We start from the raw sequence: 16,593 nt of genomic DNA, 5'->3' as shown, positions 1-16,593 counted from the left end.
TGACTACGTTTCAAGTTGGATGACCAATGCCAGGTTTGCGGCATTCGGTCACTTATAGCTTCTTGTCCTTACTCTTTCCAAAGCCCTGTGGATGAAATGCCAGGACCACACCTCTCCAATCTATAAAACTCCAGAAATAGCCACAAGGAAATCCTTTGTGCTATGTGTCTTGTCCCATTTTTCTCTGGAATCCCAAAGCCAGGAGCAAGGTATTCCCATGCAGTGGAGGATTACCAGTCTTGAGAGAACATTGACTTTTCTGCTGGCCTACGGCCTATATTGACCTCGGGGCTGGGTGTGTGTGTGTGTGTTCCGGGATAAACATGGAATATGACCCATTGTCTAGGTTTAGAAGCCAAGAGTAGCTTTGCTAATGTCAGACATGGTATTTGACTTGACATGTCTTGTGGGAGTGGGACTGAGTGGCAGGAATCGAGGAAGGGTAGCAAATTTCAACTCTACCATTATTGAGAGTGTTACGGTCACACTTAGAGGCCCCACTGAAGATCAGGGCCTTATTGTCCTGGGCGCTGTACGCACATAGTAAGAGAGAGTCCCTGCGCCAGAAAGCCTGCAATCAAAACAGATAAGACAGAAGGGGAAACAGAGGCACGGAGAAGTGAAATGATTTGCCCATGGCCACCCAGTGGCAGAGCCAGGAATAGCACCCAGGTCCCCTGATTTCTATCCATCTCAATGCACTCTCCACTAGACTCTTTAGAGGCTAAGCATTTCCCCTTCACAGCCCATGTGCGTGTGACTTGGAGCTAAACTTTCCCATAAAGCGCCGCAGACAGAGCAGCCGAACTGCCTGGTCCTCAGTAGTATCCTTGTTTCCGGCCTTTCACAGAGACATTCTCAAGACCAGTGCTTGGGGGATCCGGTGAGCAAGAGATTGCTTGGCGAGACTGCTTCCGCTGTGATCAGTTCCTCACTGGAGTTCCTTCCCAGGGGCTTCAAGCCAAAAGGAGGCGGAGTTGGCACCACCGTCAAATTCATCTTGAAAGAAAAGCACAAGAAAGGTGACGGGCTGTTTGTTCCTGGGGGCGAGGTTTCTGTGTGTTCCCTGGGAAGAGGGCATGTGACCTCAGCTGGCTTCCGGAGCGCAGCAGAATCCAGTTAATTGGCAGCCACATAAATGGCAGACTGGGTGGTGTAGGGTGGGGGTGTCACGTCTGCCCAGGACGAGTCAGATTAAATGCCATGCCTGGGTGGTGAGCCCATCACATCTCTCTTAAGGGGTCAGCTCATTACTGGTGCCTCCCAGATGCATCTTCCATTCAGGGAACTACCTCTTTCCAGGCAAAAGGAGAGTTTCGGGGGAGGGTTAGCTTCTGTGGCCTCCTGGGACAGGGATCCTTTCAGTGGGGACGAACCGGTATGGGGCACAAGGTCCCTCCACAGTCTCCCTGGAAAACCTGCAGAAACATTTACACAGCCTGGGCTGGGACTGTAGTAACTTTTCTGTGGAACTGCCCCTCGCGTTAGTGGCAGAAGTGGGCTAGTTCCTGTCAGCACAGCCCTGCTTGGGCATCCTTCTCCAGGGGAATCTCTGGGGATACTAGAAAGTGGGGTGAGGGAGTGAGACAACCCTTGCGGCCTCCTGGAACTGTGTGGGAAAACACGGGTAACTTGGGGGTGTTTTCCTTCTCCAGCTCCGTCCTGGGTATTTGTCTCTAGGAGGGGACATTCTGGCCCTTGGATGGGAGACCGCCAAGGAAGAGTCAGAGTCCACAGCAACTTGTGTGGCAATTCAGTAGGTAAAAAGAAAAGGAGGACTTGTGGCACCTTAGAGACTAACCAATTTATTTGAGCATAAGCTTTCGTGAGCTACAGCTCACTTCATTGGTTAGTCTCTAAGGTGCCACAAGTACTCCTTTTCTTTTTGCGAATACAGACTGACACGGCTGTTACTGTGAATTCAGTAGGTGGCGCTCTTCCCTCGGAGTAGTGCTGAACAGATGCATGTTATTAAGGAGCCCAGCATTCTTCTTTCAGATACAGTCCTGACAACTCATGCTCATTAAAGATCTCAATGCACCTGGCCAAATTCCAACTCTTGTGGCTACATTCTGCTGCTTAAATCCCCCTTGCAGTTTCAATGGGCTCTCATTTTCATACTCACCTTCTGTCCTGAAGTATTCTGTGATATACTGCTGCCGTGTTGTGCCCCAGAGGGGGATGCATTGCAGTGGTGGGTGTTGCAATCCCTTTGACATAGTTTGCCTGTTAGTTTGGTAGTTTTGCAAAGTGCTTTGAGATCCATTAGGACGAAAGGCACCGTACAGAGGTACAATATGATTATTATTATTTATTGTTCCCCTTCTCTCTTTCTCTTTCAGCTTGCGTTTACAATGGGAAGACCTACTCCCATGGAGAAGTGTGGCATCCTGTCTTCCGACTATATGGAGTCCTACCATGCATCCTATGTACCTGCACGGATGGGATCCAGGACTGCCAGAAGGTTACATGTCCCAAGGAATATGCTTGTGAATATCCTGAGAAAGTAGAAGGGAAATGTTGTAAAGTATGTCCAGGTACGTGGGAGAACAGATAGACTATCCTCCCCAGCATTTGCTGCTCTCTCCTGGTGTTTTGACTTCATTTATTACTGGCTTCTCTTTCCTTTGGCTAGTTTTAATGCCCCGATCCTACCTATGCACTTGCCGAACTTTAAACAAGAGTAATCATGTGACTTCAGTGGAATAAGCACACGTATGTGTTAACAAAATTAGGGCCTTACTACGTACATGAACACATGGACTTTTGTGTCTCCTGATTGGCTTCTGGTCTTTTTGTGAAAGCTTTCTGGCTTGAATCATAGGGATTAGATGAAAAAGAACTGAGGCCACCTGATCCGCCCTCCCCCCCCTTCGAATGAAGGAGAGTTTCCTAAGTTATGTCCCTCTGTACTTCATTTAGCTTTACAAGTTTAAGCAAGGGAACTTCTCCCACTTCTGTAGGAGTCTATTTGGAACCAAGGAGCAGGAATTGCTGAGTGAAGTTGTATGCGCTGTGTTCTACAGGAAGTCAGATTAGATGATCACAGTGGTCCCTTCGGACCTTGAAATCTATGAATCTCACTGCTAGGAGCTTTTCCCCAGTGAACGTTTACCGCAACTTAAATACTTTGCCGCAGCCTAAATGATTCCTCCGAGGCCCTTCCATTACTCGTAGGCTGTTATCACATCCCTCCCACTTTATCACTGGTTAGCCATGTCATATGATTTTGGTATTGACTTCGGTGAGGAGAGGTTGGGAGCTAGGGTTCGTGGGTTCTAGTCCCAGCTCCGCCACTGATTCATTGTGTTGTCTGGGGCAAGTCACATAATTATTCTGTGCCCTAGGCGCTCCCATTTGTAAAACCACGCTGTGCCTCAAAGGACTGGTTGGGAGGCTTGCTTACTTGTTGGGCAAAAGCTCTGAACGGCACAACAGGGGTGCAATTTGCTATCATTGGAATCAGTGCAGTACAGATGGTGATGCTATGCCTCCTCTATTGGGCCATCTTGGTGAGACATACACTGACTTTAGTGGGGGTTTTGCCTGCTTTAGGACTATGGAGGCCAGTGTTGGCAATGGTGGTGGAGGAGGGCAGGCTGGGTACACCCCTGTTAGCATCATGCTAAATCCAGACAGCTAGCTGAATGCTTATGGTATGGTCATTGCAAAACACCCCTCCGCTGTTCTCTCTCTGTCAGGATGACGATGTCATTTACATCAGTGTAAATCAGGAGGAACTCCACTGCCATGGAGGGAGATACACCAGTGTAGGACTGGTGTGAGAGCAGAATCAGACCCCATATTCTCACTCCTAAAATAAACTCCCTGTGTTTATTTATAACCAGACTTTCTCTGGAGTAGTGTGAAAAGCTTACCAGCCAAAAGGGCGAGAGAACAAGGCTAAATTCAGCGGTGGGAGGGAGCTCCTCTGAGTTCCAGGAACCTCAACCAAATGCAACAAACTGGCTTCCAAATATGAAAGCGAATTCTTAATTACTGCAGAAGCCAAAAATTGACGACGCACGTTCGCTTGGGAGTGTTAAAAATTGCCCAAGGTTGTAAATATCCCTCCAGCCACCACCCTCCCAACTGACAAGGCAGACCAAATTCAGAGGTGACGTGTAAGGGAGAGTGGGTGACACCTCAATAAGTAGGTGTGAGTGAATATAAAGGGGGCTGATTCTGATCTCACTTATACCTGGGGCCTGATCCTGGAGCTACACTGATACTGTCATAAATATAAAGGGAAGGGTAAACCCCTTTGAAATCCCTCCTGGCCAGTGGAAAGCTCCTCTCACCTGTAAAGGGTTAAGAAGCTAAAAGGTAACCTCGCTGGCACCTGACCAAAATGACCAATGAGGAGACAAGATACTTTCAAAAGCTGGGAGGAGGGAGAGAAACAAAGGGTCTGTGTGTCTGTCTATATTCTGTCTTTGCCGGGGATAGACCAGGAATGGAGTCTTAGAACTTTTAGTAAGTAATCTAGCTAGATACGTGTTAGATTATGATTTCTTTAAATGGCTGAGAAAAGAACTGTGCTGAATAGAATAACTATTTCTGTCTGTGTATCTTTTTTGTAACTTAAGGTTTTGCCTAGAGGGGTTCTCTATGTTTTGAATCTAATTACCCTGTAAGGTATCTACCATCCTGATTTTACAGGGGGGATTTCTTTATTTCTATTTACTTCTATTTTTATTAAAAGTCTTCTTGTAAGAAAACTGAATGCTTTTTCATTGTTCTCAGATCCAAGGGTTTGGGTCTGTGGTCACCTATGCAAATTGGTGAGGCTTTTTATCCAACATTTCCCAGGAAAGGGGGGGTGCAAGTGTTGGGAGGATTGTTCATTGCTCTTAAGATCCAAGGGTCTGGGTCTGTAGTCACCTAGGCAAATTGGTGAGGCTTTTTACCAAACCTTGTCCAGGAAGTGGGGTGCAAGGTTTTGGGAAGTATTTTGGGGGGAAAGACGCGTCCAAACAGCTCTTCCCCAGTAACCAGTATTAGTTTGGTGGTGGTAGCGGCCAATCCAAGGACAACGGGTGGAATATTTTGTACCTTGGGGAAGTTTTGACCTAAGCTGGTAAAGATAAGCTTAGGAGGGTTTTCATGCAGGTCCCCACATCTGTACCCTAGCGTTCAGAGTGGGGGAGGAACCTTGACAGATACGCACCAGCCAAAGGTCTAGCCCCTGCTTTACTTTGGGGCCATCCCACTGGTTTAATTGAAACTATTCCTGATTGGCTGGGGAAAGTGAGCTCACAAACCGGTCCAGTGAGTCTGAACTAGTGTAAATGACCTGCCAATGGGCCAGAAGAGAGGGGTGCAGCTGGAAAAGTCCCTACCAGGCAGGTGTCGGGAGGTGCCAATTCAGAATAGCTATGCCCAGGCTAGATTCCCCTTTCAGATACAACTATTTAAATCAGGAGTCACCCCACTAAAGTCAATGGAGTTACCCGTGTAAAGCCAGTGTAAGAAGCCCAGGGGAGGATCTACTTTAATATACATCTTCTGACACCTTCCTCTCATTCACTGATCAGGACAGGAAGATTTGCTTTGTTTTCCTGGAGCCCATGCCCAAAAAGCATGAGTTGCCCCAATAATAACACTGTACAGAGCACTTAGAATCATAGAATCATAGAATATCAGGGTTAGAAGGGACCTCAGGAGGTCATCTAGTCCAACCCCCTGCTCAAAAGCAGGACCCATCCCCAATTAAATCATCCCAGCCAAGGCTTTGTCAAGCCTGACCTTAAAAACTTCTAAGGAAGGAGATTCCACCACCTCCCTAGGCAACGCATTCCAGTGTTTCACCACCCTCCTAATGAAAAAGTTTTTCCTAATATCCAACCTAAACCTCCCCCACTGCAACTTGAGACCATTACTCCTTGTCCTGTCCTCTTCCACCACTGAGAATAGTCTAGAACCATCCTCTCTGGAACTACCTCTCAGGTAGTTGAAAGCAGCTATCAAATCCCCCCTCATTCTTCTCTTCTGCAGACTAAACAATCCCAGTTCCCCCAGCCTCTCCTCATAAGTCATGTGTTCCAGACCCCTAATCATTTTTGTTGCCCTTCGCTGGACTCTCTCCAATTTATCCATATCCTTCTTGTAGTGTGGGGCCCAAAACTGGACACAGTACTCCAGATGAGGCCTCACCAATGTCGAATAGAGGGGGACGATCACGTCACTCGATCTACTCGCTATGCCCCTACTTATACATCCCAAAATGCCATTGGCCTTCTTGGCAACAAGGGCACACTGCTGACTCATATCCAGCATCTCGTCCACTGTCACCCCTAGGTCCTTTTCCGCAGAACTGCTGCCTAGCCATTCGGTCCCTAGTCTGTAGCTGTGCATTGGGTTCTTCCGTCCTAAGTGCAGGACCCTGCACTTATCCTTATTGAACCTCATCAGATTTCTTTTGGCCCAATCCTCCAATTTGTTTAGGTCCCTCTGTATCCTATCCCTGCCCTCCAGCGTATCTACCACTCCTCCCAGTTTAGTATCATCTGCAAATTTGCTGAGGGTGCAATCCACACCATCCTCCAGATCATTTATGAAGATATTGAACAAAACCGGCCCCAGGACCGACCCTTGGGGCACTCCACTTGACACCGGCTGCCAACTAGACATGGAGCCATTGATCACTACCCGTTGAGCCCAACAATCTAGCCAACTTTCTACCCACCTTATAGTGCATTCATCCAACCCATACTTCCTTAACTTGCTGACAAGAATACTGTGGGAGACCGTGTCAAAAGCTTTGTCTTCTAGAGTCTCAGTGCCCCTCTCCCTTCCCTGGCAGGGAGGGCCAGCAGATGACCTGCAGATGGGGACTGATCAATCCTATGTGGTAGGCCAATGTGTTACATTGAAATGAAATGTAAATGAAAAGGCCAGATGAAATGAAATGAAAGGGCCAGAGCCCCAGCTAGTGTAGACAAACATAGCTTTGCTGGTTTCAACGGAGCTGTGCAGATCTACAGCAGCTGAGGATCTGACCGAAAGATTGGTAAATCATCCCCCAAATTCAAGAGTGTTCAGATCCAGGGATTGGGTTTGAGCCCTACTTTATCCCCGCTGAAGTCAATGAGGGTAGGTCGATGCAGCATTTTAGAGCAAGCCTCCCAGCGTGGGTTGACAGACTTGGGCGAGTGGGGCTTGTGCTCATGTGCTAAAAACAGCGGTGTAGACAAACTGTGTAGACAGCACTTGGAAGTTGCAGCTCGGGTTCTGAAGCACACACCCCCCGGATATACCCTAAGAGACCCTTATGGGTAGGGAGAGCGAATCAAGTTGAGCTCCACCGACAGGATCTGAGATAAGAATTTTGCTCCGTTTTGTTTTGGGCAGGTTTTCAGTTTGCTGCTATTTGACCCCTACCATTTTCTGTGTACAACACAGAGGCTGTGAATTGGAAAAATAATGGTTTTTAACAATCCACATGGCAAATAACAGAGAACTTAAAAAAAATCTACCTTCACCATTGCTAACGCTAGGGTATGTCACTATCTCAGCATTCAATAGCAATACGGTCATGGTCTCCGTCCACTTACAGAAAACTCAATGGTCTCCTTTTAAAACTCATCATAATATTCGGTGCTCCTTATTTTCAGATAAGTGCCTTAAGACTCAATTATACTACAGTCAGAGGTGTGATTGGAGCTTGGGTAGGCATACCCATGCTAGTTTTGCTCTAGCTAGCATGGCTAAAATTAGCAGTCAAGACACAGGCATGGATCCTGGCATGGACTAGGCATGCGAGGACATGCTCAGGGTTCTGGGTGGGCTTGGACAGCTATCGGTACGCATGCTAACTAGATCAAAGCTAGCTCAGGTATGTCTACCTGAGCTGTAATCACACCGCTAATTGCAGTGTGGACTTGCTCTGAGTCCTGGTCTACATTCTCTGCGCCGCTCTTATTGGCTACAGAGCTGCGAAACAACTAATGCTGACTTTGTTTGTGTTTAGATGCCAAAGTCAAGCCGACTGATGAAATAAATACCCCCAGATGTGCCCAGAATCTGAATAGGGTATTGGTCTACATGTTTGTGCCACCCGGTTCCGAGAGCCCACAGGAAAACCTGAGAAAAATTGCAATCGAGAAAGACTCTTCTGAAGAGGTGGAAATTTACAGCTGGAAACTGGTAAAAGGTGAATCTGGTGAATGAAACCAGCAAATAATTTTTAAGGGTTATTTGAAGGGTCATTGGCTATACCTGTTTAGTCTCCTCTCTAGCTTTGGCAGGAGAATCATGTTTTTGGCTTCTTTCAGCAATGCTCCTACCTAGGTAATCTCAGTCTGCTGATTTGGAGACATCTCCATGGATAACATTGATTGTAGGTAGATGTGTCTAGTAACCCCATTGTAAGACAGACCTGATGCACAGTAGTTGAGTAAACCAGTCTGGATAAAATCTGACCCTCCTTCAACCACTGCCCTTGAATTCACACCAAACCCAAGGTGAACTCTTTCTGACATTCAGAAGAGTTCCATTCATTCCTTTTCATTTTTGCCTGATCCGTGTCCTCTCCATCTTCCACCCCAAACTGAAAGAGCAAAGATTGCAATACTGCAATAAAACACTTCTCATGGTATACTGACTCAACAGGAAACAGCAAACACTGGAAATCAACATCACACAACATGTCCAGTTCTCCAGACTTGATGGATTTGGATCCAAACTTCTGAATACAGATCTGACCCAAAGCTCTCAATTTTTGAGGTTGAAGTATAGCTAATAAGCAGTAAAATGAGAGGAGACCTCAGATTAAACAATATACATATAGTATGGTACCATGCAGTTTCCTCAGCTGGTTAAGTCAGCATCACTCCACTGATCACTTCACTTGATCTACACTTCAAATGATCTACACCAATTTACAATAGAAGAGGACTCAAAGTCCCCTTTTCAGTCCTACATCCTATGTTCCTATTGACACTGGATCTGTTAGCCACTATCCACTGCCCATTGTAATTCAGATTCTTGATTTAGTAGATGATTGCTCTGTGGGTCACCCATAATAAACTGGAGCGGGCTAGAAGGCTCTGGGTGCTTGAAAATAGAGGGTATTATTATATCAGAAGATCTCCATTTCAGTTGTTCCTTATGGTTCACTAAGCCCATATTCTATCCATACCCATAAACGCCTTCTTTCTTTCACTGGCCAGGTTCTTCTTCCTCAGGTGACCTCTATAATATATAATATAATATGAAGGCTGTACCTATCTAGATTTTAATAAGGACATCCATCACCATGGTATCTGAGCTCCTTCACTGGAGTACCCATCCTTCCTAGGCCTGGCTCTGTTTCCAGCCAGGGCTGCTGAGATTCACAGGCACTGAAGGACTGTCACAGTCTGAGACATTGACTCAGGATATCAGGCCAAGTTCATTAGCAGACACTAGCTGCTCATCATTGGTTGGCAGGGGTCATTACCAAAACAGTGCATGGTGTGGTCTTCCCACCTACCAAGGCCAAATGCTTCATGCCTCCAGGGAGCTTCCAGCCCTGCCAGCCAAGACAGGGAAAGTCCTCATCCAAGAGCCCAGCTCTGCTCTTTTGCTTGGCAGCACAGAGTGTTACTGCTGGGAGACTGTGTGAGCACAGTCACGTATGGATTCCACCACGGCACTGTATTTCACTTGAGTAACAGAAGAAGACTTGTGGGTGGAGGGAGGCTGGGAGCAGACCACTGGAGTTCATCCACCTCACTATTGTGTGTGACCTATAGTATTTCTCACCCCTAAGCGGCATTATCTATTCCTGCTTTGGTACAGGCTGTGTCTATACATCACTTCAATGATAATAGTACAGGGCCTGATTCTGGGCCTGTGGAAATCAGTGCAAACTTTGCCATTGATTTCAGAGGGCGCAAGAGGACACTCTTCATGTGTTTCATCTGAGGATCTCAAAGCACTCTGTAAATATAGAATCACAGAACTGTGGGGCTGGAAGGGAACTCCAGAGGTCATCTAGTCCAGCCCCCGGTGCTGAGGATTAAGTACACCTAGACCTAACATCATCTTAATTTAGTAAGCGTGGCAACACCCTTGTGAAGCAGGCAAGTGCTGTTATTTCCTAAGGCATTATAAAGCACTGACATTGCTTTTTAAATCTGTTTCTATGCACTGGGGTGGGGCTTAGAGCTGGGGGCAGAGAACAGGAAGAAGTGGACTTTGAGGAGACCTTCTCTTAGCCCCCTGCCGCCATTGCTGTCACTCCGTAGCCGGACTCCTGGGGAGTAGATAGATGAGCTGAGCCCCGTAGTCATGTCACAGGGTGGCATGCACATACTGGCTTTTTCTGTCCCTGTCTCTTTTTATTCAGGCTGTTGATAAGACAGTTTTACGGAGCATTTTAGCAGATTTCTCTGTCTCCCCCCCCCCACGCATGTATGCTGCTGTCAGGACTGTGTGGCACTCTCTATAGACACACACTCGGAGCTGTGTCAGTTCACAAACAGACACGCACATGGTTTTCTCACATGGCTAGGGCTGTTGCCTTTGCCCATTAGGAAAGGTGAATGAAGGAGAAAAGCAGCAGCAGCAAGGATCCCCTCAGGAAGCTGAGCTCCTTAAGAGGACAGGACATCTGTCTCTCTCCACCTATCTGCTAACCCCGCTGGATCCTCTTAGCCCCTCAGACAGAAGACTTCTTCTCTGTGAAGCCCCTCTGGGTCCTACTGAAATGGATGCTCCAGTGTGATCCATAATCTACTCTGATCTTTTATAGCTAAGGAAGTTCAATGTTTTCTAGTCATCTAACTAAGGTACTTACATGGCCCCCATCACCAGAGTATCCGAGCAGCTTCAAACTCCCAACTGTGAGGTAGGGCAGGGCTGTTATCCCCATTCTCCAGATGGGGACCTGAGGCCCAGAGTGGCTAGGTGACTTGCCCAGGGTCATATGGGATGTTTGTGTCAGAAGAGGAATCAAACACAGGTGTCCCACAGCCCAGGTGAGCACCCTATTCACTGGACCATACTTCATCAAGTCATTAATTAAGCCTCTAAGCACTCCGGTGAGGGAAGTATATCCATTTTACAGAGAACGCACTGAGGCTGCCCAAAGCCACAGATCAATTCAGAGGCAGAGCCAGAGCCAGAACCAGAAATGGAGCCCAAGAGTCAGGGCTAAGGCTGGGTGACTTTTTATTTTGGCTAATAGTAAACTCACCAGAAAATGCATTTCTCTGGGCGCTGAAACTATTTGTGAATTTAGGTCAAATTCGGCAAGTAGCTTCAACTGAAAAAAACTGAAAACAAGAATTTTGGAAATGTCCAAAACGGTGATCTGAAATGACATTTTTAAAATGTTTCATTCGACCAGAAGGAAATGTTTTCAGGTTTTTTATTTCATTGAGAAGAACTGAAAAAAAACCCCAAGACCTCAATTTGGATTTGAAATTAACCGTTTTTTTCTTCGATTTTTCAATTTGGCCACTAAATCGAAAAATCAGACATGATTCCCTCAGTTCTAGTCATGCCTTTGAGTCTTCTGCTTCAACCACTAGCTGACACTTCCTCTCACATACCAGACCAGTGGAAACAGAGGTTGCCCTTGGCTGAAGAGAGGCTAAGTGAGAGGGTGAAGAAGGATGTTCCAGGCATACCTGGCATGTTTGTCAGTAGTTCACTACTTAAGATGAATGTTATAATACCTAATCCATCTTAAAGGTCATTTCCATTGCTAAATACATGTTCTGGTTTTCTTGAATTAAACAATTGACTCAAACGCCCCCGCTCGCAGTCTGACTCTGGCACAAAAGAAGCATAACTCTATGTAGAAATATTTTTATATTTCCTAGTCAAGCTACATTGCTAAACTGGGGGATTAAAAGAAGTGTTGGCTGCTGAATGCCTAGAAAAATGAAATATGGATCAGCACCAGCCAATGCCATGGACACGGGAACGAGGGGCTCTGAAAGGAGGGGTGCGGAGATGAGGCTGGAGGTGTTTGTCAGAAGGGCCATGAGAGAGAGGGTCCTGTTGTCATATTGTTATTGTCTGTGTTATGGTAGTAGCTAGAGGCCCCAGGTGAGATCAGGCGCTAGGTGCTGTACAGCACAATGGGGCCTGGGCCTTGGCCTTGGCTGCGGTCTCCAAGTGCTACTGTTATTAGTTATTCCTATTATTACAGAGATATTTTGAAATCATGATAACTCAATGGAAGGGTTTTTGTACCTTCCTCTGAAGTATCTGGTATTGCGATTCTCGGAGACAGGACTAGATAATGGGGTGCGAGGCATTACAGAGGGATCTCTCCAAACCGGGTGACTGGGCAACAAAGTGGCAGATGAAAGGCAATGTTGATACGTGCAAAGTTAGGCACATTGGAACAAATAATGCCAACTATACGTATACAACGATGGGTTCTAAACCAGCTGTTACCATCCCAGAAAGAGATCTTGGAGTCACTGTAGATAGTTCTCTAAAAACTTCTGCTCAGTGCGCAGCAGCAGTCAAAAAGGCGAACAGACTGTTAGGGACTACTGGGAAAGGGATAGATAATAAACCAGTAAATACTGTAATGCCGCGATATAAATCCATGGTGCGCCCACATCTTGAATACTGCTGCAGTTCTGGTCGCCCCATCTCAAAAAGGAGATAGTGGAACTGGAAAAGGTTCAGAGAAGGGCAAGAGAGATGATCAAGAGTATGGAACGGCTTCCATATGAGGAGAGACAAAAAAGATTAGGGGTGTTCAGCTTAGACAAGAGAGGACTAAGCGGGGGATCTGATAGAGGTCGATAAAATCAAGACTGGTGTGGAAAAAGTCAATAGGAAAGGTTTATTTACTTTTTCCCACAATACAAAAACCAGGGACCACTTGATGAAATTAATAGGCTGCAGGTTTAATACAAACAAGAGGAAGTACTTTTTCATACAATGCACAACTAACCTGTGGAACTCATTGCCATGGGATGTTGTGAAGGCCAGATGTATACCTGGGTTCAAAAAAGAACTGGATAAGTTCATGGGGACAATGGCTGCTAGCCAAGATGGTCAGATGTGCAACCCCATGGTTGCGCTAACCCTAAACCTCTGACTACCAGAAGTCAGGGGTAGAAGACAGCAGTAGATCTTTCCATAACTGCTCTGTTCTGTACATTCCCCTTGAAGCTCTGGTAAAGGCCACTGTTGGAGACAGAATACTGGGCGAGATGGACCATGGTCTGACCCCGTATGGCAACTCTTGGCTTTTTATTAGATGGACCACAGGTCTGATCCAGTCTGGTGCTTCCACTGTTCCTATGCTTTTACCTTTCTAATTAGCTAACGAAAGAGAAGGTTTTTTTCCTTGGTGGTGGTGGGGTTGTTCTGTTTTAAAATGGAGCTAAGATCGAACTAGCTGTAAAATGTTCATGCCGATCATCTCTGTCCCCAGGAATATTTCATTTGATACAGGTCAAGAAGATCAGGAAAGAGGAGTTCAACCCAGAAGCGCAGAACTTTAGGCTGGTCACCAGAACAAATGAAGGTACAAATAAAGGGTAAATCTTTACTTCTGTAACCTCCTGGCAAGAGCAGACTGGGTTCATCAGCCATCCCATAAAGACCTTTTGTACCCCCCTGAGCAAAGAGGGGGAATGAAATGTGGTGCGAGCAACCTGATTTGTCTACGCTTAACAAGGGGCACAGACTAAATGTCTTTAAACATGCCCAGTCTGCTCTGTTACCAGTCACTCTTTCACTTTATGACGTTTGGAAAGACCAGCCAAATTCCTTAAAGTGGACATGCAATTACGCAACCCAAAGGTCACATCTCTCCAAAGTCCGTAAAACTGTTTGATTTTTATATCTAATCCATCTGGCATTACCGGAAAAAGTGATGCAATGGCTTTGAAAAAAATCTCCCCAAAATATTGAAGCTCTCCTTCGTGTTCCTGGAAGTGTGTAAATGTTGTAATAATTTGGCATCACCAGGCCACATACTGACAGAGAGTGGTTGTGGCAGGCTTGAGCTGCGTAGTCATTCACCGCTTGGCCCATGCCAAGACTGATCGTCTGATAGCTGCTCAGCAGCCTGTGTAACATGAAAGTGAGGGTCTCAGCTCAGTGGAGCCGTGGCAGAGAATCATAGAAACGTAGGGCTGGAAGGGACGTGAGTCCAGCCAGGAGTGGAGGGAGCTTCCTAAAAGCGGCCACCGGCGCCCGAACCATGGCCCTGCCCCCTAAGGCTCTGCCCTCACACCATCCCTTCCCCCCAAGACCCCACCCCCTGCTTTCTCATCTCTGGCCCCCTGTTGCTCGCCCTTACGGCCAGTGAAAAGTGGTGGGGCTGTGGCCCCCTGGTCCCCCCGCTCCAGTGCCTTGCTTTGTGGCAGGACCTAGTAAACCTAGACAGTCCCTGACAGCTGTTTGTCCAACTGTAGCGAGGCGCAGCTGGGCCCCTCTAGCTTCTGCCCCGCTGCCCTCACAAACCAGTCAGGGACGCCTCGGGTTGATGCAGTCGCCAGTGTATTTTATTTATATCTATTTCCCACCACCACCTTACTATCTATATACAGGATTTTACAGCCAAGGTTCACAAGCAGCAGACCAGAGCCACCAGTCCCTCTCAGCCTCTGCCTCCCTCCCTCCCAGCCTTTATAACCCCAGCTACTTAGGTTGGCAGGTGTTTCTAGTTGCCAAGCAGGCAGGGCTATTCAGCCAGTCCCGATCCATTCCCCTTGATTGGGGCTGGCGTGGCAGGGGGCTGATTAAGCACTTTGTGCCCAGCACCCTGTCACACCAACCTGATCTTAAAAACCTCCAGACTTCAGAGGGTTTTGAAGCAGGGTTGTGTGGGACTACTTGCCATCTGTTTGGTGGCTAACTAGAGGACTTTAGTCTCTGAGGCCATCAGTCCATGGTTCCCTCCTGGTCATTTCACGTATCCAGGTAGAGTTCCCCTAGGCATCGTCGACTGACTCCATGAACTCCATTGCAGAGCAGTGATGCTGTCGGGAGAGCTCGTTTTAAACCTTTGATCCTTGCTCCTGTCTCTGATTTTTATTCTTTGTCTCCAGTGCGCGCTTAAATCCTGGGTTATCTGGCCCATCCCTCACCTGAGGAGACAGGGTCTTTTGTTGCTCTGGTGAGCTCTGCTCACAGTCTCTGGATTTAAATAGACTGGCACCTTTTGTGAGCACTCACATTCTTGAGTCATGCATAATGCACCATTGTTTAAAGTCACGCACAGTGTAGATTTCAAGAACAAAAATTAATTGGGCTGCAAAATGTCCAAGGCAGACATGCCTAAAATAACTGTTTAAAATTCCTTTTGTTCATCCTTATTTCGCCCACACAAGGATTAACACCATGTCATTGTAATCCTGTTTTTCCCGATGAAGCTTCCGATGACCTAAACACCCTGCTCTCTGCAATTTCACAAGTGCACTGCTTCGAAAGGGACTGTGGTGTGAAAAAATAGCAATGTTGTGAAATCACCAATTACAGTTACCGAGGTTTCTAGGAAAGCCTTGGCCAGCAATTGTCCAGTGACAGGAGACTAATTCAGCTAGAAAATATTCCTCCTGGAGATGACAGCATTAGGGATACACAATCCTTCCTGGGATTAAAGGTGCTGAGATCAGCTACTGGGAGAATAAGGAAGGGTTCAAAGTACTGTATAGAATATTGGAATCAGAAACTTACTAGCAATACAAAAGACAGCTTCCCCAGCATCTTCCGTGGCTGATTTTTCGATGGGTGTACAACAATTATTGTAAAAAGAAAAGGAGTACTTGTGGCACCTTAGAGACTAACCAATTTATTTGAGCATAAGCTTTCGTGAGCTACAGCTCACTTCATCGGATGCATACTGTGGAAAGTGTAGAAGATCTTTTTATATACACACAAAGCATGAAAAAATACCTCCTCCTACCCCACTGTCCTGCTGGTAATAGCTTATCTAAAGTGATCACTCTCCTTACAATGTGTATGATAATCAAGTTGGGCCATTTCCAGCACAAATCCAGGTTTTCTCACCCCCCCCCCCCCCCACAAACCCACTCTCCTGCTGGTAATAGCTTATCTATAGTGACCACTCTCCTTACAATGTGTATGATAATCAAGGTGGGCCATTTCCAGCACAAATCCAGGGTTTAACAAGAACGTCTGGGGGGGGGGGGTAGGAAAAAACAAGGGGAAATAGGTTACCTTGCGCTATATTGATGACATCTTCATCATCTGGACCCATGGAAAAGAAGCCCTTGAGGAATTCCACCATGATTTCAACAATTTCCATCCCACCATCAACCTCGGCCTAGACCAATCCACACAAGAGATCCATTTCCTGGACACTACAGTGCTAATAAACAATGGTCACATAAACACCACCCTATACCGGAAACCCACCAACCGCTATTCCTACCTACATGCCTCCAGCTTTCACCCTGACCACACCACACGATCCATCGTCCACAGCCAAGCTCTGCGATACAACCGCATTTGCTCCAACCCCTCAGACAGAGACAAACACCTACAAGATCTCTACAAGCATTCTTACAACTACAATACCCACCTGCGGAAGTGAAGAAACAGATTGATAGAGCCAGAAGAGTTCCCAGAAGTCTCCTACTACAGGACAGGCCCAACAAAGAA

At 46.6% G+C, this 16,593-nt stretch overlaps 1 protein-coding gene across 1 annotated transcript in view; it reads left to right on the top strand.

The window, feature by feature from the left end:
* Nucleotides 1-16,593, top strand: part of CHRDL2 (chordin like 2) — a 35,159-nt gene that overhangs the window by 14,220 nt on the left and 4,346 nt on the right. Inside the window, exons 7-10 of the mRNA XM_073329130.1 lie at nucleotides 851-1,022; nucleotides 2,343-2,537; nucleotides 7,973-8,155; nucleotides 13,394-13,486. Coding sequence (XP_073185231.1) covers nucleotides 851-1,022; nucleotides 2,343-2,537; nucleotides 7,973-8,155; nucleotides 13,394-13,486 — 643 coding nt within the window. The remainder of the gene's footprint in view (nucleotides 1-850; nucleotides 1,023-2,342; nucleotides 2,538-7,972; nucleotides 8,156-13,393; nucleotides 13,487-16,593) is intronic.

This window comes from Lepidochelys kempii, chromosome 1 (assembly GCF_965140265.1).
Source record: "Lepidochelys kempii isolate rLepKem1 chromosome 1, rLepKem1.hap2, whole genome shotgun sequence".
In the NCBI taxonomy this organism is placed as follows: Eukaryota; Metazoa; Chordata; order Testudines; family Cheloniidae; genus Lepidochelys; species Lepidochelys kempii.
Note: the sequence above shows the minus strand (reverse complement) of the source record. Positions and strands in the feature narration are given on the sequence as shown.